Below are 20,260 nucleotides of genomic sequence, written 5' to 3'. Positions count from 1 at the left end.
TCACAATGCGCATCTGCACATGTGAGACACTTGTGACTTACGCGGTCTCCAGACAATTTTGCCTGGAGGGAGGCTCGGGGATTGGCAGCCCCCGTTAGAAAATGGCAGGTCTCGGCATTTCCTTCGCTAGCACCGCACACAGGAAGGCAGTAGCTATTTGATACAGTGATTGAGAAGAACAATGGCATAAGGTTAACCTTGGATCTTCTTAACTTTGTCCTTTGAAAGTAAATCATTTACACACTTTGCTGCTTTATTTACTTTTTCACGCTCTTCAGACGGATTGGAACACTCTGTGTGTTCCACGGCTGAGGACAAGAGTCCCACTAAGCAAGTAGAGCCAATTGTAATCACAGGCGGTAGGGAGTAGTGGTTACAGTTACGGATTCTAGAGTCTTATTGCCCAGGCCCGAGTGCCAGCTTCACCATGTGTTAGCTGTATGACTTTGAACAAGGTACATAGCCTCTGGGCCTCCATTCCCTCATCTGCAAACTGGGGATAATAGCACCTGCCTTAAGAGGTTTTTATGAGCACGAAATATATGAGCTAATGTTTAAGAAACATTTAGAATGGCGTCCAGCACATAAAAAGTTCTATATTTTTAATCCATTTTTATTACCACTGTATTTTTTTCTTCATAAAACTTGATTACCAGGATTTCCAGCTCCCCAACAGACTAGAAGTTAGCTGTTTATGGGAAGAAAGGCAGGCACTGATACAAAGGGACAACACAGAGCTTACCAGAGAGGGGGCGACTGAAAGCTGTGTGAGGTAGCACAGGAACTCCACATCAGGGGTGCCTGGGTAGCTCAGTCGGTTAAGCATCCAACTTCAGCTCAGGTCATGACCTTGCAGTCTGTGGGTCCGAGCCCTGCATCGGGTTCTCTGCTGTCAGCTCAGAGTCCACTTTGGATCCTCTGTCCCCCATCTCTCTGCCCCTCCCCTACTCACTCTCTCTCTCTCTCTCTCAAATAAATAAACATTAAAAAAAAAAAAAAAAAAAGAGCTCCTTGGTGCACCTGAGTGATTCAGTTGGCTAAGTGTCCAGCTTCAGCTTAGGTCATGATCTCATGGTCCGTGGGTTCAAGCCCCATGTTGGGCTCTGTGCTGACAACTCAGAGCCTGGAGCCTGCTTTGGATTCTGTGTCTCCCTCTCTCTCTGCACCCCTCCCCCCACTCGTACTCTGTCTCTGTCTCTCTCTCAAAAATAAATAAAGGTTAAAAAAATTTTTTTTTCAATTAAAAAAGAAAAAGAACTCCAAACCATAGCAGGCTAAGTCAGATAGTGCACGGACACAGCCCTATACAATTCTGAGGTTATAACCTTGTTCCTGCAAAGTCCAGTAATTGTTCTGAATGATGATGCCTCTGAATCATCAAGAAAAGGTAATATGGTGTTACAGGTGTTCTGTTACAAGGTATTCTGGCTTGGAAATGTTTCAGTCACAATTATTGAAATTAAAAAGGCAAGCTGGGCTCAGTTATCTAGTGGATTGGCATTCAATGTGTGCCATCCTGCCATTTTAGGGTACATGCAGTGCTGGTGCACGTCTCACTATCATTTCTTGAGCAAAGGACAATGACTAGCACATGGTAGGTACAATCAGCGTAGATGTGTTGGGTGTGCAGTCTTTCAGACTATGGAGTCAACACCATGGCCAGGAAGCCTCGCTGGGCTAGCCTTTATGCAGAAACCACAGGAAGTGTAAGATGTTCGCCACCCCCTTAGGTATCCTATGGTTCTAGTGAAAAAGATCTTTATGTTTTAAGTTTATTTATTTATTTGGAGAGAGAGAGAGAGAAAGAGAGAGAGAGAGGTGGTGCAGAGAGAGCAGGAGAGAGAGAATCCCAAGCAGTCTCCAGCTATTGGCATGGAGCCTGACTCGGGAACTGTGAGACCATGACCTGAGTGAGATCAAGAGCCAGACATCAGGGGCGCCTGGGGGGCTCAGTCGGTTAAGCGTCCGACCTCAGCTCAGGTCACGATCTCGCGGCCCGTGAGTTCGAGCCCCGCGTCGGGCTCTGGGCTGATGGCTCGGAGCCTGGAGCCTGCTTCCCATTCTGTGTCTCCCTCTCTCTCTCTGCCCCTCCCCCGTTCATGCTCTGTCTCTCTGTCTCAAAAAAAAAAAAAAAAAAAGTTAAAAAAAGTTAAAAAAAAAAAAAAAAAAGAGTCAGACATCCAACTGGCTGAGCCACCCAGGTGCCCCTAGTGAAAGAGATCTTGAACATCTTAGGTTCTATCTGCGCAGGCATTTACTGGAGCCTGTATTAACCATAAATATTACACAGTGGAAGATACTTTGGTGCCAGTGTGTGTGGGAGACAGTAGACATGCCCCAGAAACGAGAAATGAATGCACAGTGCAGATCAGGGCAATCCAGAAAGGCTTCGTGGTAAAAGAGGACTGTAAACTGGGGGCTGAAGAACAGACAGAGCTTGCACCGCTACAGGGGAGAGAAGACCCAACTGGACAGGCATCCAGCGTAAGTGGAAATGAGGTGGCAAGAGTGAGCGGGTCATGTTCACAGGTCAGCAATCTTGACATGACCAGAGCACAAGCAGTGTGTCCAGAGGCCCTGGGAAGTGACGCTGCAAAGTTAGGAAGATGTAAAAGCATGGAGAATCTTGACTTTAATTTGGACCGTGGTAAGCAGGAAGGACCCAGAAAAGGTTTCTGAGCGGGAGAGGGACGTCATAGAATCGCAAGGGGATATCAAAGCCTAGTCAGGCTGAGAAACACGTTCTGGGGTGTCTGGTGTGACAGGCAGAGCACCCCCCCTCAGGGGAGCAGGAAAGACCAGATACTAATCTTGGATTCCCCAGGCTAGGGCCTTGCACCTTGCCTTGAATGGAATGCTCCCTGCTCCTTCCCCTTTCACCCCACTTGACCTCTTGGAGTCTGAGCAGACACCCTCTGTGGGAGGAGGCCTGGCAGCTCTTTGGGCAGGTGAGTCAATAACCTGGGCGTGGCCTCCTGCGGTCCTCTTAGTATGGCTTACCTCAGCTGTGGAGGGAACTCAACATCCTTTGCCACGGGCTTCCTTTCCTGCCGTGCCCGAGGCTCTGGGTGCCCACCCCACCCTCCTAGGCTCTCCCTCCCCTCCCACCAGCTTCATGCATTCTCCCCCCACCTGAGGGGGCCGGGCTAGTGGGCCTTTCTTAAAGCCCAGAACCCACCCACCCTGGGGTTCTACTTCCTCTCCCTGCTGTTGTGAAACTCCCCAGGTCTGTGGGCAGAAGCGCTGGCGACACCAGCACAGAGCAAGTAGCTACAGGCCGAGGGCCCCAGTGCCCACTCCCGCCGCCAGCACTCTGCAAGCCCCGGCCGGGAGGTCTGTTTGCCCGGCTGCTGTGCCAGGTGTCCCTGCTCCCAGCCCCGCCCTCCCAGGCAGCTGCCCAGCGCGGCGAGGTGCGCACGGCCCTGGGGCCCCTGCACAGCCTGATGGTGGGGTCTCCCCCTTGTCAGACACCCTCACTGGCAGCTGGAGAGAACTGCAAATCAGAGCTTCACAGTGTTATCTTTGGGACTTCTAGAGGCCTCGAAAATTTCCTTGGGCAGAAGTTTCAAGACTAGACAGGCCGGAGGAGGGATTGTTCTGCAGGAACCGAAGAGCAAAGTCTTTCTAAGTTGGTCAGAGTAGATCAGATGCCCGGCCCGAGTCCCATGCCTGAAAACTTGGGTGTGGGAATGGCTCCGAAGAGGGGCCTTTCAGCATCTCCCAGCTTCCAACACTGGGACTGGCCGCACAGTGCCTCTCACCTTTCCCCCCCCCAATGTCTCCCTCGAGATCATGCACAATGAAGGTGGGGGAGAAGAGACCGGAATGAGCAGCCGCTCTGTGCTAGGCATGCATTCAGTTCTCAAAACAGCCCATCCTTCAAGGTAGGGTTTATCACTGCCACCCCACATACACGCGCTTTTCGGAGGCAGGAGCAACAAAAGGGACCTTAGAAGAGTCATGATGGAACAAACTTCTTGGTCTGATTAATGAGAGGAAAGCCCAGAGAGTTCACACGGTTTGCCCAGAATCATATCACTCATTCCTGAGAACCCGGACTCGCTAATAATGCCTGAGCATCCCACCTCTCAAATCCTTTCTCCTCCTCTCTCATGCACCTGCCTTTTCACCATGGGAAACCCAGTTTTCCATCCGTGGGGTGGACCTGTGGCAGGAAGCACGCCCGCCCTGTGCGCTCCAAGGGTGAGGGTAGCAGCCCCTCCCCTCTTGTGCCGTTAGCACCTGGAGGAAGCTTTCACATCCCTCTTCCTGACCTCCCCCCCCCCCCCCCCCCCCAGTCATCCTGACGGACGAAGAAGTGCAGCGGAAGCGGGAGATGATCCTGAAGCGGAAGGAGGAGGAAGCCTTGAAGGACAGTCTGCGGCCCAAGCTCTCGGAGGAGCAGCAGCGCATCATCGCCATCCTGCTGGATGCCCACCACAAGACCTACGACCCCACCTATGCCGACTTTACCCAGTTCCGGGTACGTCTGCTCGCCGGCTGGCCGGCCGGGAAGGATGAGCTGCGTGGTGAAGAGCCACAGGGGGAGCCAGGGCGTGGGGAGTGGGCGCGGAGGACCACGGCCACCCATACCGGGGCAGCGGTGGGGGGGGGGGGAGGGCGGTGCTCCGTCCCTCTGGCACCGGGGAGGCCTCCCCCTCCCGTCAGCCTTCCTCAGAGCCCCTCCTGCCAGAGATCAGGGGCAAGGTGGGAAAGTGGCCCCCAAATGTGAGCCTTTCTGATCCCCCGTCCTTCCCTTCCAGCCTCCGGTTCGTGGGGATGCGTGCGGCGGCGGCCGTCCCTCAAGGCCCTCCTCCAGACACACGCCCAGCCTCTCCGGGGACTCGTCTTCCACCTGCTCAGATCACTACGCGGCCTCGCTCGGTGAGCCCACTGCCGCCCCCAGGGAGCCCAGGGAGGCCAGCGTGGGAGGAGGGCCCAGAGCTCCCGCAGCCCATCTGCCCTTGGCTGCGGATGGCACGGTAGCTGTGTGCCAGTGTCCTCGGAACAACCCCCCACCCTGCTTCGTTTTGGGGTTTTTCTTTTTCTTTTTTTTTTCTTAAACAAAAGAGGGCTAACTAGCCCAAGGGCCGGTGCTGGGGGGAGGCCAAGCCGGGGTCTGTCTGCAGAGTCTCTGTTCTTTCCTCCAATTAAAGCTTCTGCCCCTGCCTCCCTCCCTGGGGCTAACCTGGTTCCTTTAAATGGTATTTTGAGCCTGGGCCTCTCGGGGGTTCTGTTTTTTGTTTTTTTTTCCAGTTTAGTGGAGATATAATTGCCATGTACCGTTATATTCGTTTCAGGAATGCAACGTAATGATTGGATACATGGAGGTGTGGCAAAATGACTACCGCAATAAGTTTAGGTCCTCTCCATCCCTCACAGAGTTACAAAGTTTTCTTTCCCTTGTGGCGAGAACTTCCAAGAGCGACTCTCTTAGCAATTTCCAAATATACGAGACACTATAGTCCTCAGAGCCTTGGAGGGTGGTACTCGAGGGGAAGAACATGGGGGTCCGAGCATAGCCTCCCCTCCTCCCCCCCCCCGCACCCCCCTCCCCCCCCCCCCCCGGAGCTCTGGGGGAACCACCAAGGCGCTGGAGGACCTGTCACCTCCGGCACTTGCTTGCTTTTCCTCTTATGGTCCTTTTCTGCCTTCTTCCTTATCGTCCTGCCCCTCCCCTCCCCATCCTTCATCCCTCTGCCTCTCACCCAACCCTTCTGCCCTCTGTGTGAGTCCTGCAAAATGACAGGGATGGGAAAGCCCCTTCCCTCTGGGGAACTAGAACCCTCAGATATGGTGCTTCTGTGCCCAGATCCAAAAGCATTGGGAGGGGTCTCAGTGCAGCTGGATGAGGATAGCCATGGAACCAGACCATTGTGTCTACCCACCCAGGAGTGACAGGAGGGAGGTGATGAGGGACTAAAGAAAAGCAGTGGCCATTTCACAGACTGACTGACCCTATGAGCCCCTTGTCTTGTAGGGGTTCCTCCCGTGTGTTAATTTTCTCTACCCACTTAGCTGCTCTTGTCGCTTAATGGCATATTTTGCACAATGAGGATCAGTCTGCATGTTATACATTCAGCTTTGAATAATTCCATACTATTTAGGAGTTTTGATACCCTCAGAGGTTAATTGATTTGAGGTGCTCACCCCCACCAATGGTATGTTCAGTATAGCATGTGTTTATTTAAAGGGGTGCCTGGCTGGCTTAGTTGGAGGAGTGTGTGACTCTTGATCTTGGGGTCGTGAGTTTGAGCCCCATGTTGGGCATAGAGATTACTTAATAAAAAAAAAATTAAATAAATAAATAAATAAATCAAACTAGTTAACGTTTTTAACTTTCTTTTAAATATTTACTTCATTTTTGAGAGAGAGAGCATGAGCAGGGGAGGGGCAGAGAGAGAGGGAGACACAGAATCCAAAGCAGGCTCCAGGCTCTGAGCTGTCAGCACAGAGCCCTACATGGGGCTCGAACTCACGAATCGTGAGATCATGACCTGAGTTGAAGTCAGATGCTTAACCAGCTGAGCCACCCAGGTGCCCCAAACTAGTTAACATTTTTAAAGCAAACGTAATACATGTTCATTAGAGACATTCAGAAAATATAAACTAAATTATAATGTATATATACACAATAAATATATATATTTATATATGTAAAATCTTTAAGCCTACTACCCAAGGGTAGTCACCATTAGCACTGTGATATGTCTCTTTCCCATCTTTTTAAAAATTTAAATGCATATGTATATTTACGCAGTGGGATTATGCTGTACACAATATACATAGCTTGCTTTTTTCTCTTTACCGTATATTATATCATATTTTCCTGTTACTCAATATACCTCTATATTATGTTTAAAGCTGGTTAGTATTCTGGGGTATGAATATACAATAACATATCTGGTCTACATTGTGTCCCAGTGTTTCATTAAGATAATCATATGCTTGTAGCTGAAGAATTGCATTTATTCCAGACTTTTTTCCTTATGATGAATTTATGGAAGTGAGATTACTGGTCAAAGGGCATACGTAATTGTAGGTTGCAGACGCCTGCTGTCCAATAGCTCTCTAGATTACTTGCATGAATTTATGCTTCCTTTAGCACCCCGTGTCACAAGGGTTGCCTAATTCCCTGCACCTTTACAAACACTGGCACCAAACACATTTGTTTCTAGTTTATTGAGGAAAATTGTAGATGTTCTAAGTTGTAGATCTTGAATCACTAGTGAGGTCTACAACTTAGAACGATCTTTTCCATAAGTTCATTGGTTCCAAATTCACGTTTGATTTGGTCATTAGAAACACATGGTCTGTAACATCGTGGCTCAAGGAAGTCTCATTTCTTGGGGCATCTTTGATCTTTGATTTCACTGCCTTGCTCTGCTTGAAAGTTTTCTTTCAAGTTTCTTTTCAAAGTTTCTAGGATTCCCGGGGAATCCTAGAGGGAAGCCTGGACTGAAGAGTGACCTTGGAGAGAGGCAGTCACTATGGGATTCCTGGCCAGACCTGCTGCTAGGGCACAGGAGGTCCTCCCGGAGCCAAGAAGGAGGGTGTCTGGCTCATGTATCCTCAAGAAGTTCTTTCTCTTTCCTCATCCTTCCTCAGATGTGATGGAGCCGACCAGCTTCTCCAATCTGGATCCGAGGGAAGAAGATTCAGATGACCCTTCTGTGACCCTGGACCTGTCCCAGCTCTCGATGCTGCCCCACCTGGCTGACCTGGTCAGTTACAGCATCCAAAAGGTCATCGGCTTTGCCAAGATGATTCCAGGGTTCAGGTAAGAAGAGTCAGAATCCTAGACTGAGCTAGAAGAAGGCCTGGAGGTCAGTCCACCGCTTCCCAGAATAGAGACGCAGACCCTACCCCAGACCTCCTACAGCAGGATCTCTGGGAAGTACAGCCCATCCAGCATCACTCAGCAGGCCAGCACTGGAGAGCTATCCATACTCCCACAGTTTCTGGATGACAGAACAGAAGCCCAGAGAGGGTCAGTGGCCAGCCAGGATCATTTGCTAGTGTTAGAGTCAGTATGTGTCAGAGCCAAGGTCTAGAATTCCAAGTTCACTGCCACGTCCCCTCCAGCTGGCTTGGGTCTAACCCTCATGTTAATCCTTTAAATTAAACCTCCATTAATCTCTCACACCCAATGCTGACACCCAAATGAAGTGATAGAGAGGAGAAAGGGTTGGGCAAGGAGACTTGTGAAGTGATTTCAAATCCCAGGGGGAGACAGTTTTCCTGGCACACGAAACCTGGGCCTCCTTCACCCCAATTTCCATGAAAAGCCCTTTTCCTAACCATACTGAGACCTTTTGCCAAAACAGACAGGTATGAGGAGTTCTACTGGAGTAAAGATCCTCTGTTATGGATTCATTGCTACAAATTTCATTCATTCACCTGTTTTATTGTTTTGGTAATAATGGCACATATATTTAAATGGCCGTGCAGTGTTAAATATTCTTAAAATAATAGAGCGTTGACACTTTCAGTAGAATGTGGGGGGCTAGTTATATCTATATTGACATATGATTTATATCATTTGGAGCATTGCCATGCAATACGTACACAATGTCGTGGAGAGAAAGAAAGAAATCACTAACGTGCACTATAAAGCATCAATTTCGGGAACAATAATTACAATTGCAGCAGAAGGGGCCTCAGATGCTTTCTAGAGGCCGGTGCTCAGATTCAGTGCTGGAATTCTGGGAGCCTAGAAAGACCTGACATTGGCCAGCTCTGGACGGAAATCAATGTGACATGCTATTTATTGTTTTGGGAATCTCTCTGCCATGCAAGGGTGCCATCGGCTACTGTCTAAATGACTGCATCGCCAGCTAGATGGTGACAGCTCACAGAGCCAAACGCAGTTCTGCCCAGTGTGTACCTGCCCTGAGACGGCTAGCTCTGTGTTATTTTATGCCTGTCAGCAACTCAGATACCAGGGGCCCTCCTATACTCTTCCCCTGGGAATGAACGTGAAAATTGTAAAGAAGAGAAAAGCATGAAACGCCCTTACTGCAATGAGACACCCTTGAGATGCTCTTACTGCGTTGCATGTTTCGGTTGCCAAAGAATCCAGGGTCACCGTGGCATCCGGCAGGAATGAGCTGCGGAGTGTCACCTGTGAGCTGAGTGGTGCACTGGGCCTGGGATCTACCCTCCAGAGCCTTTCCTTGGAACTGACAACACATTCCACTTCCCGCAAGTTCCAGCTCCCTCCTACACTCTTCAAGTTAGGGTTTGCAAACTCTCTCGGTTCCAGAGTCTTGTTTTGTGTAAACAGCTAGAGACAAAAACACTTCAAGGTGCCGATGGATACACAGTAGCACCCGGCTTCCACCCTAGTTCCAGGGAGCCGTGTGTGCAGTGCTCCTCTTTCCTGGGCTGGTGGGGAGCTGGGGGAGAGCGCCCCTGAAGCTCTGTCCAGATGCTCACGTTTGCTGATTCTGAGTGGTGGCTGGGATTGCACACATGCGGAAACTGTCCTAAAAAAAAGCCATCTGTTGAACCAGGTGACCCCAAGGCAGCCCCCTGCAGTAAGCAACCCAAGCCCCCAATTTTCTCCCATGCCCTTGGCCCCTATCCCTTACCCTTGCCACATATGCCCTGACACAAATAGCATGACCCGCCCCTTGGTGTCTCTCTCCAAGAATGAGTGGAAGTCTTCCCCTTCCTTCCATATCCAGGCTCATTTCCAGAGTTCCCTAGTCTAGCCCTGCATTCATGGCCACAATAAGGTATAGAGCAGCAGACACTGAATCATTCCAGCTATTGATCCAAAATCAGTTACATTGATCCTGCACATGCTTGGGTTGGCTTCTCTCTTCAGCCTGACTTAAGAAATCTCAGCATGAGGGGCACCTGGGTGGCCCAGGTGGTTGAGCATCCGATTCTTTTTTTTTTTTTTTTTCAACGTTTATTTATTTTTGGGACAGAGAGAGACAGAGCATGAACGGGGGAGGGGCAGAGAGAGAGGGAGACACAGAATCGGAAACAGGCTCCAGGCTCTGAGCCATCAGCCCAGAGCCTGACGCGGGGCTCGAACTCACGGACCGCGAGATCGTGACCTGGCTGAAGTCGGACGCTTAACCGACTGCGCCACCCAGGCGCCCCGAGCATCCGATTCTTGATTTCCGCTCAGGTCATGATCTCATGGCATCTGAGTTCAAGCCCCGAGTTGGGCTGTGTGCTGAGATCATGGAGCCCGTTTGGGATTCTCTCGCTCTCTGTCTCTGTCTGCCTCTCCCTCCCCCTCTCAAAATAAATGAACTTAAAAAAATAAAAAGAAATCTCGGAATGGAAGGTGTTCCAGTAAAAATGGAGCCGGCCTTGGCAAGAGCTCTGAGGGTGAGGGGAAAGGACACTGATGTGGATACCCCCAGGCTTTGGTGGGACCCAGGTGGGTCTCCAGCTCTGCTGGTTTCCCAAGAAGTGAGAGAACAGTGGCTGCATCCTGGCTTTGATCCTGTTGCCTGTAGGCAGGGGTGGAGGGTGTGGGGAGGGCAGAGTGAGACTTCTGTGTGGGTGAGTGCAGGGGGATGGAGGGGAGAGGCTGAGACTCCAGCGCATACTTGGGAGCAGAGTGGGGCGGGACTGAATGAGTGTGTAGGGTGTGAACTGCACGGTGATGTGGGCTTGGGCCTGCTCCTGCTTCCCACCTCCCCTCCCTCAACCTCTCAGTCTGCACCCCACAAATCTCCCTCCCTCAGCACTTCAAAAGTAAGGCATGGAGGAAGTGGCATCAGGAGCGGCATCCAAATGGCCGGGAGCCATCTTGGATCTGAGAACCGAGGACCCCCAGGTTTCATTGCCAAGAGGTATAAGAGGGACTAGGCCAAACCAACTGGGGCCCAGCCTTCTGGGCAAAAGTGAGGCCTTTGACCTCACTGCCATTTCTATTCCCAGGGGCTCCTTCCTGGGTCAAAGGCCTGGGGTCATAGTGCATCCCTCTTCCTATGCCTTCTGTTCTGTATTTCTTGTTCATTTCTGTAACAAATAGCTTTCTTCCTGTGAGGGCTACAAGTTGACTAGGACATAGTTCCTGGCCTCCAGGGTTCAGTGTCTGATGGAAGAGATATACACTGAGACAACTGCTATAAAGAGATAAGAGCCAAGAGAGGCCTGCTGGAGATACTGTGGGAATGCAAGCGGGGAGGGGCAGGGCTCTGCCAGGGTAGGGGGACGAGACAGTGGGTCTCCAGAGCACCTTGCAGATGCCCAGAAGCGGCCAGTTACTGGTGTGGAAACTGACCCGGGTATAAATATGACACAGGTCAGAGAGAGGAGACACAGAGCCTGAGCTGGTGCCTGTCAGCAGGAACGAGATCTCTTGCTGATATCCCCTTTATTTCCACCTGTACCCTGCCCACCACCATCCCCACTTCTGGCCGTGAATTGCACTTAAAAAGTCCCTGGATTTCTGGGCTGTAATTTGAGGTCGTTCTAGGTTTGCTTTCATAGAAGCAGCGTGCCTGGATCACAATTGGCAGGGTGCCACTGAACTCTCTCTGGCAAGGCTCACGTGGGATGTTTGTTCACTTCTGGCCATCCATTTCGAGTGGGCCATTGAACTAAAGGTTATGTACAAAAAATATGCCTCACGGAATTACTAAAAATAGCAAAAATTAGAAGCAACAAAAATGTCCAAAAAATAGGTGGATGGGAGACTGATTACATAAACCGCAGTATGTTGATGAAATACAATCTTATGCAACTCATTATGAACTGGGCTACAGAAATGCTCATGGTGTAGGAAGTGGGACACAGAACTACTATGAACTCAAGTATGTTTTAAAAAGAGATTTCAGGGGCACGTGGGTGGCTCAGTCAGTTAAGCGTCTGACTCTTGATTTCCGCTCGGGTCATGATCTCACGGTTGGTGGGATTGAGCCCTGGGTCGGGATCTGTGCCTGCTTGGGATTCTCTCTCTCACTCTCTCTCTGCCCCTCCCCAGCTCGTGCATGCTATTTCTTTCTCTCTTAAAATATGTAAATAAAAATTTAAAAAATAAAAATAAAAAGAGGTATCTGCATTAAAAAAAAAAAAAAAGATAGGAAGGAAATACACCAAAAGGGTCATTGTGGTTATACAGCAATTTTTACTCACTTTGATATTTTTCCTGTATTTTCCAAAGATTTAATAATGAGCATCTTTTATTGTCTAATGAGTTAAAACCAAAATGGGACATTAGTTTATATTTTCAAAATGTGAGTTGAGCATCGAGGGAAAAGTGACAAGGATGGTGAGATGCCTAGACCCCATGTCATTGTGGCTGTCTGTCCTGGAGAAGACACAGGGGCCCAGGGTAACTTTCAATAGTTAAAGGATGCCCCATGCCTAATGGAGAAGTCTGGTGCTGTGTTCCTTGAGAGGACAGAAGTACAAGCGATAGATGAGGGTGTCCTCCTGTGGGTGTAGCTCCATAGAAGAAGAAGCTATTAACCCAGGAGCTAACAACCCTATGGCTGTATCCAGAGACCGTGAGCTTCCTGACCCCGGAAGGATCCTGCATCTGTTAGGAATGCAGAAGAAGGAATTGGAGCATGTAGCCTCCATGAAGTGCCTTCCAACTCTAGCACTTTGAGATTTCTTTTTCAATGCAGACCCTTTGCGGCCATCCTAACCACCATCTATCACCTGTTGATGCAGCCCTCTCATCAGTTAACATCTGCTTCCCACCTTTCCACATACCAAAGTGTGGCCATGGAGAGGATGACTGCCCTCCCACAAGATAGCTGGGTGGAAATACACCGTCAGGAAGAGAAAAGGAAAACTGGAAGCAAGTTGGTTTGCGGGTGCTGCTTTTTCCTTGTCATTGTTCAGGCAAGCCCAGCTCGTGACTCAGAATAGTGGAACCAGTCATTGGCCTCTTGACTCATCAGCACGTAAAGACGTGACCGTCTCGTGCTCAGGGTTCAATAATCATTGTGTGGGCAACTCTAAGGTGATTGGGAAGTGGTGCTGGCCCTTAAGTAGCTTGCGGTGAGAGCCACACACAAGCATATGAAGAGAAGGGGTGAGGTGGAAAGAGCAAAGTAGGAGCATAAGCCACAGGCTGTGAAGAAATGGCACTAATGCTTCTGAAGGTAACCAGGGGGTGGAGGGCACCGAGGGAGACCTCACTGGGTTCAGAGTCAGGACGGTAAGGTGGAGCAGTAAAAGAAATGCGTTCTTGGCTGGAGCTGTCCCATGCCCAAAGGCAAGGTGGTGTGAGAACACACAACATTGAATGTGGAATAGTCTGAAGTTGCTAGAGTGGAGGGTTGGAGTTTGCGAAGGGAGGAGTACTGGAAAGACGGGTTGGAGCCAAGTGATGGTGGAAGGGCTTGATCCTGAGGGGGTCGAGAGGCAGTAAGGTTCCTCCGCACACAGGTGACGTCTCCCTGAAGCAGCAATAAGAAACACGGAGGAGAGAGACTTGATTCCAGAGTTCTAATAAGAGGCAACTGAAAAAGATGAGGGAGCTCTGAACCAGAGCAGTCCTGATCGTAGTGGGAAGGAGGTCAAAGGCTCAAGAGATGTCCTGGAGACAGAGTTGGCTGAGCTGTACTTTTGAGAAGGACCAGAGGACATGAGGGGCGTTGAAGATGACCATGGCCACACCTCCTGCAGACCTCCGCATTCACGCTCTAACCCTCACAGCTTCCTCAGGCTCGTCTTCCCTAATAGCTCTGGCTGCTTAGGCCTGGGAGGCACTGGCACGTCCCTGGGTCCTCCTGCCTTAGACGCTGAGCTAATTTACCTTCAGCATTGGTGCACAAACACAGGCTTGAGTCGTTCTGCCTCAAGAGACAGTTTTATCCTTTCCAGTCAGGCCACCAGCTCCTCAATGGAGGACCCAGGGCACATGCGGGTCACCTGGCAGGCACCTGTCAAAACATACACTGATTTGCCTGACTTGAAGTCCTTGACCAGTAACCTGACTCCTCCCTGCCCTCCCTGGCAGAGACCTCACTTCTGAGGACCAGATTGTGCTGCTGAAGTCAAGTGCCATTGAGGTCATCATGTTGCGCTCTAACCAGTCCTTCCTCATGGACGACATGTCCTGGACCTGTGGCAGCCAGGACTATAAGTACCGCATCAGTGATGTGACCAAAGGTACATTCGGGCTCCACCTCCACCCTCTCCAGCTCCCAGACTCTGGCTCCACCCTTCCTGGGGTCATGAGCCCTGATCAGGTACATGGGAGGGCGCTAGACAGCAATGGGGAGACAAGGGTGAGACACAGGCCCAGTCTAGGTTGGGGGCGGGGTGGGGTGGTTTGGGTGTGTGGCTCCTCAGCTCTGCCCACAGCATCTGGCCATCTCTCTCCTAGCCGGACACAGCCTGGACCTGATTGAGCCCCTCATCAAGTTCCAGGTGGGGCTGAAGAAGCTGAACTTGCATGAGGAGGAGCATGTCCTGCTCATGGCCATCTGCATTGTCTCCCCAGGTATGGGGCCCAACAGTGGGGAACTTGGTGACCTGGGAAGGGGGAATAGAAGGCACCGAGCCCTCCTGAGGGCCAGCAGGGCAGTCTGGAGGGAGGAGTGAGCAGAAGGAGAGACAGACGAGGAAGCTCCCACTTTGCTGGGTTTGCACAGCCCATACGATGTGTGTATATTGAGGGGTCCCTCACTGCCCTGGACCCTGAGACCATAGGTGATTCATAGGTGGAACTCTGAGGAACGAGATAAATGGGTTTTCTCAGGTCACAGACAGGTCTGGATATTCCCAATATGCAGGTTCTGCTCTTGTGTGAATTGGACTGAACTTTGCAGACCTACCTGAGATCCCCTGTGGGGTTGGGTACAAAAACTTGGGGCCTATAGATGATTCTGCCCAGAAAGCTTGCCTGACTGATTTTGGAGGCAGTGTGCTGTGGTCCTTGAGCTCTTCTGTCTATTGGGTTTGGTGGAGAGAGAGGTTGAGGAAGAGGGAGTCATGGTCCTGGGGATGTTATACTGGTGATGAGGCCAGGCTGCCTCAGTCTGGACTATGCTGAGGGAACAAGAAAGTGGCCTCTGATCAGGGATGGGCTGGGGACCCATGGACATGGGATACCCTCCCCCTGCCCATGCAGCATTCATTCATTTGTTCATTCATTCATACACTCAGCAATGATTTATTGAGCACCTGCTAAGTACCAGGCATTGTGCTGGGCATAGGGATTCAGCAGCCAACAGGACACAGACTTCTTTTCCACAAAGTGTAGGAGGAGACATTAATTACTATTCAATGACTAATTTTAATGTGATGAAAGTTTTAAAAATAAAGAAGTGATACTATAGCAGGGTATAATAGAAGGAGAGAACTTGATTTAGTCTGGGCCATGGAGGTAGGGGGTCATCAGGAATGGCCTTCTTGAGGAAGACCTGAAGAATCAGTAAGAGTCAAAGATACAAGAGCTAAGTTCCATGCAGAGGGAACACAAATGTGAGGTCTGGAGGCCAGAGAGCTTGACACATCAGGATACTGATGGAAAGATGGAGCATAGAGATGGAGGGAGAGAGTTGAGCTGAAGACAGGGCCAGATGGGACCTAGGACTTGATCCTAAATGCAACAGGAAGTGGCTGAGAGGCTTTAGGGAGGATGATGGTGTCACAGGTCAGCAGCCATACAGGGGTGACCTAGGAGGATGCTAAGCTTGGGCGTTGGTCTGGACATAGGGGTACTGAAGAGACTGAATATTACAGGACCTGGCTCAGAGCTCCCATGCCTTCTCCCCGTCTCCCTGTACTCACAGACCGTCCCGGCGTGCAGGATGCTGCGCTGGTCGAGGCCATCCAGGACCGCCTGTCCAACACATTGCAGACCTACATCCGCTGCCGCCACCCACCCCCCGGCAGCCACCTGCTGTACGCCAAGATGATCCAGAAGCTAGCTGACCTGCGTAGCCTCAATGAGGAGCACTCCAAGCAGTACCGCTGCCTCTCCTTCCAGCCTGAGTGCAGCATGAAGCTCACACCGCTGGTGCTGGAGGTGTTTGGCAACGAGATTTCCTGACCAGGGCGGCTGGCAGGGGCACCCGGGTGGTGCTGCTCCTCTGGGGCCCTGTGCCCTGGCCTGGGGCAGGCTGCTGCCTGGCAGCCCTTCCCACCCCATCTGGAGTTCAACCCCTCCTCCCCTACCGCCCGTCCCTCCCCAGCCGCTCCCATCTCCTGCCCAACCTAACACCACGTCTCCCTTTCCTGCCGACCACAGGCTGCCCCCAAGCCCTTGGGACCTCAGTCGTGAGGAGTTGCTGTTTATTTGACAAAGAAACTCAAATGGGGGCAGAGGGCAGAGGCCGAAGGTGGGGCCTTGCCCAGGGATGCCCCTACCGCTCCAAAAGTGACTGCTTGGCCGATGCCGAGGGGACAGTCGGGCAGGAGCAACGCACCCATTCCTCAGGGACAGAGATACCTGTACCTCCCCCCACTCCAGGCCCCCATGTCCAGAGCCTAGTGGGGATCTCCTTCCCCCTGCCCCGCCCATGGTACATGACTAGCCACCACCCCCACCCCACCCCCATCTCAGCCTACTGCCAGTCTGTGCTGTCTTGTCCCAGGCAGTGTGCCACCTGCGGGGCTCCTCCCTTTGCCTTCCCACCCTGGCCTGTCCAGGAGACTCACTGCCAAGGATGACCAAAAACAAGGTGACAGAGGTCACAACCCCCACCACTCTCTGTTGGCCAAAGGGCACTTGCCCGACACTTCAATGCCCACCTTCATCTCATTGCTACGGTAACAGTCTCCCTGGAAGTCGCTATGGGAGGATGGGCTTTCTCCTCTAGGCAGGGGCCGCTAGCCCAGAGCCCACCTGCAGAGAGGCCCAAGGAGAGAAGAGAGCAGGGCCTAGGAGGTAGGGGACAGGCAAACCCAGCCTCACAGGAGGGTGGTGGGTGGTGGCCACAGCTGTCTGGTGTCCAAGCCCAGGGCTCCTTGACCTGGATCTAACAGGTTGGTCGAGCTGAGAGCTTTCCTTCCAACGATCCACGTGGCAAGACTGAGTTGCCCCCAGGTTGCAGAGAAGTGCCCAGCAGCGTCCTCACCCTTGCCCTGCCAGTGCCTTACCTCCCACCCAGGAGAGAGAGAACCGGTGGCCATGGGTGCTGGAGGAGCCTCACCCGAGGATGGTCAAGTGTGATGCAGAGATGGGAGCACCTTCCCAAACACTTCATGGTCTGGAGAAGCAGTGCCCCTCTGCGTGTCAGCAGGCTACCTCTTTTCCACTTGGTAGGGTATGATGGAAGAGAAGAACCCTCAGACAGACCCCGACAGCCCAGGCCATGCTCTCCCCCGCCCATCTGGGCGTAGTTCCCAGACTGCCATCCCCCAGAGACCCAGGAGCTAGTGCTCCAACACCTCGTTGTGGGAGGAGGGAGAGCGGGCTGGCTGCTGGGGGCTAGGCAGAGAGAGGACCTAGGGGTGGAGTCACGTGGGGCTGGTTCCTGTCTTATTCTCACTCCAGCACCACCCCCAAATCTGGAAGGGGTTGGGGGGGGGACCTAACTTCCGACTCCATTTTCCCTTCCAGAGCTAGCCCAGCCCAGGAGGCGGGAGCTCTTTTTCTGTTTACTCTGGGGTGGGGTCCCCGGGTACGTGAGTCATAGGTGTGTGGGACCACTGCAGACGGGGCTCTTCCGGGAGTCAGAGAGGGTCCCTCGGATCGCTGCTTGAGTTTGGGGAGCACAGCCGCATTCAAGATCTCAATGGTGGGGGGGGGGGGTGGGTAGTCCCTGTCAGTCGATGCTGCCTCCACCCTCCTCTGTTCTCCCAAAGCCCCGGGAGCAATCAGACTCACACTGTGAGCACCATCCGTGTCCACGGGGCCCAGTGTTTCTTCCAGTGGGGAAGCACCTGAGAGCCACGTTTCTTACCGCACAACACCATCTGTATGGCCAAGTCTGACATTTATCAGCCGTGAGTCGTTTCCAGAATCAGACTCCGTTTTGTACTACATTCGAATGTAGCAGGTGGTAGACGCCACTGATGAGGAGATATTTCTGGGAGAAACACTTACTTTGTAAAAATCCCATACGCCAGTTATTGGTATTGTCCTTGCTTTTCTTTTACAAATTAGGGCGAGAGCCTGGTTGGATTCTGCAGAAGACTTTGGTCTCACTGGCTAGTCAGTGGGAAAAAAGGTTTAAAAATCGCTACACTAGTTCAACTCCCTTGCTAAGGAAAACGGACGTTTAGAAGGAAGTGTGGCTGGCCAAGCTCAGACAGTTAGTTAGGAGGGGTCCAGAGCTGGCCTGGACTGTGAACCCCCAGACCAGTGCTCTCTTCACAAACCACGCTCAAGCTCGGGCCCCTGAAGGCTAACCTGGTCCCTTAGGGGAAGGTCTGGATTTTAGACAGCAAACCTAGATCCTGGACCCCTGCCTTCCTTCCTTGAGTTGTCACCCTCCTGACCCATCAGGAGGAGGAGGAGGAGGGACACCTCAGCCTGTGTCTCAATGTGAATCAGACCCCCCACCCCTAACGTGGCCCTGGCCGAACGGGGTCTCTGCCTCAGCTCTGTATCATGCTGTTGCCTTATCAATAAAGTGCATTTGTGTTTGTAATGTCTCTACTTTCCCAGTTCCCCCTCTCCCCCTGCCTTCTCGAGGGCACCCGACCGGCCACCCTGGGAACACCAGCTGCTCAGCTCTGGGGCCCACAGCACCAGCTCACTACCAAAGGGAAGTCTAGGAGTAGGGGACGAAAAGACTGGAGGAAAAGTGAGGTTTCACAGGACTGAATTGGGAGAAAATATTATCACCTATTGTTTTAGAATATGAGGATGAAGGCAGACTTTTATAAGTCTAAAACCTTTAACGTATATTATTGGAAATGCGGGTAAGTGTGCACCAGAATGCCAAAGACAAGATCCTGGGACGTGGGAAAGTCCTGCTGGCTAACGAGAAGCAAGTTGGAGAATCCAGGGGAGGCCAACAGAGAAGCTTGGAATGTAAGACAGATCTGGTGCAAGGAATAAAGGAGCAAAAGAAGACTTTAACGAGTGTCTCTTGAGCGATTTCCAAGACAGTAACAATTTGCCAGAAATTTGTCAAATAAACCAATGAAGAGCGCTTTGCTTATGGGAACGCAATTGGCTTATACTTCACATACCACTTTACAGCAAGAACCACTGTAAATAAATGCCTTATGCAAACCAACTTGCTTTATCCTTCCACAGACCCTGGAGGAGGTGGGTTACTGTGAGCCCCATCTGACAGAGGGGGTAACTGCCCAAATCCACACTAATGGTAAGTGACAGAGATGGGATCTGAACCCTTGGCAGCTGGCTCCAGAAGCCATTAACTAACTGCTGCCCTATTCTGCTTCCCACTGAGTCGAGGAGCCCGACAAATGACAGACAGTCTTGCCAGCTCTCTACTAGAGAGGATGTAAGGGAGGTTCCCACTCCCCAAGTAGGTCCTGACAAGGAGAAATGGGCGGCGGTGGGTCAAACAGCGCTCCGCTCGCAGAGAGCACGTGGTCACATGCGTTGAGTCCGAACAAGTGTGGCACTAACCTGAGAGCCTCAAGAGTGAAAACCACTGTTGACAAAAATGTGCCTCGCGTTCGACATGCGGTGCCGGTGACTTGGGGAATTGCAAATGAGTCCTGTGCCTACACAGGACTCCCAGGAGACCCGGAGGAGCCCATGCACCCCGCTCCACTCCCCGAGGAAGTGAGGTTTATGATACAGGCAGCACCCCCCAAACACAGCAAGCAAAAATAACCGACCAAAGACACCGCGCTGTGATCTGTGAGTGGGGAAATTGTGCTCAATCCGTGTGTTTATTTCAGGATAAGTCTGCTAGTCTGGGGACCTGTAGACGTGATTTACTTTAATTTTTCAGAAGTATCTGACAAGACGTCAAGTGAAAGGCTAAAGCGTGTCGCCATGAGATGGGATAGTAGGAGAAGAATTAGGGATCGAGCTTGAAGGCTGTTTTGTCATGAAAGACGAACGGGCTTAGAGAAGGAAGTCACCAGCTACATACAAGGGCGTCCTCTGGCTGGAGAAGTGTGAAGAGAAGGGGCGCCTGGGTGGCTCAGTCCGTTACGCGTCTGACTTCAGCTCAGGTCATGATCTCACAGTTTGTGGGATCGAGCCCCACGTCGGGCTCCGTGCTGACAGCTCGGAGCCTGGAGCCTGCTTCGGGGGTCTGTGCCTCCCTCAGACCTTACGGTTACGATAGAGCGATTTTAAGTTCTCACAGTGCAAGCTTTGGTTCTATACCTGTGCTCTTCAGTAACGTCACCAGAGGTGACTGTTTAAATTCCAATTCATGAAAAAGTA

General features: G+C 51.5%; 1 protein-coding gene across 4 annotated transcripts in view; it reads left to right on the top strand.

Moving 5' to 3' along the window:
* VDR (vitamin D receptor) overlaps window positions 1-18,528 on the top strand; it is a 58,002-nt gene extending 39,474 nt beyond the window's left edge. For all 4 annotated transcript variants that reach the window (XM_045462625.1, XM_045462627.1, XM_045462626.1 and 1 more), the window contains exons 4-9: window positions 4,299-4,483; window positions 4,764-4,884; window positions 7,609-7,780; window positions 13,949-14,100; window positions 14,318-14,434; window positions 15,729-18,528. In XM_045462625.1, the coding sequence (XP_045318581.1) occupies window positions 4,299-4,483; window positions 4,764-4,884; window positions 7,609-7,780; window positions 13,949-14,100; window positions 14,318-14,434; window positions 15,729-15,988 (1,007 nt within the window). In that variant the 3' untranslated portion in view covers window positions 15,989-18,528. The remainder of the gene's footprint in view (window positions 1-4,298; window positions 4,484-4,763; window positions 4,885-7,608; window positions 7,781-13,948; window positions 14,101-14,317; window positions 14,435-15,728) is intronic.
* The last annotated feature ends 1,732 nt before the right edge of the window (window positions 18,529-20,260 follow it).

This window comes from Leopardus geoffroyi, chromosome B4, assembly GCF_018350155.1.
Source record: "Leopardus geoffroyi isolate Oge1 chromosome B4, O.geoffroyi_Oge1_pat1.0, whole genome shotgun sequence".
Classification (NCBI taxonomy): Eukaryota; Metazoa; Chordata; class Mammalia; order Carnivora; family Felidae; genus Leopardus; species Leopardus geoffroyi.
This window is presented reverse-complemented; position numbering and strand designations above follow the sequence as displayed.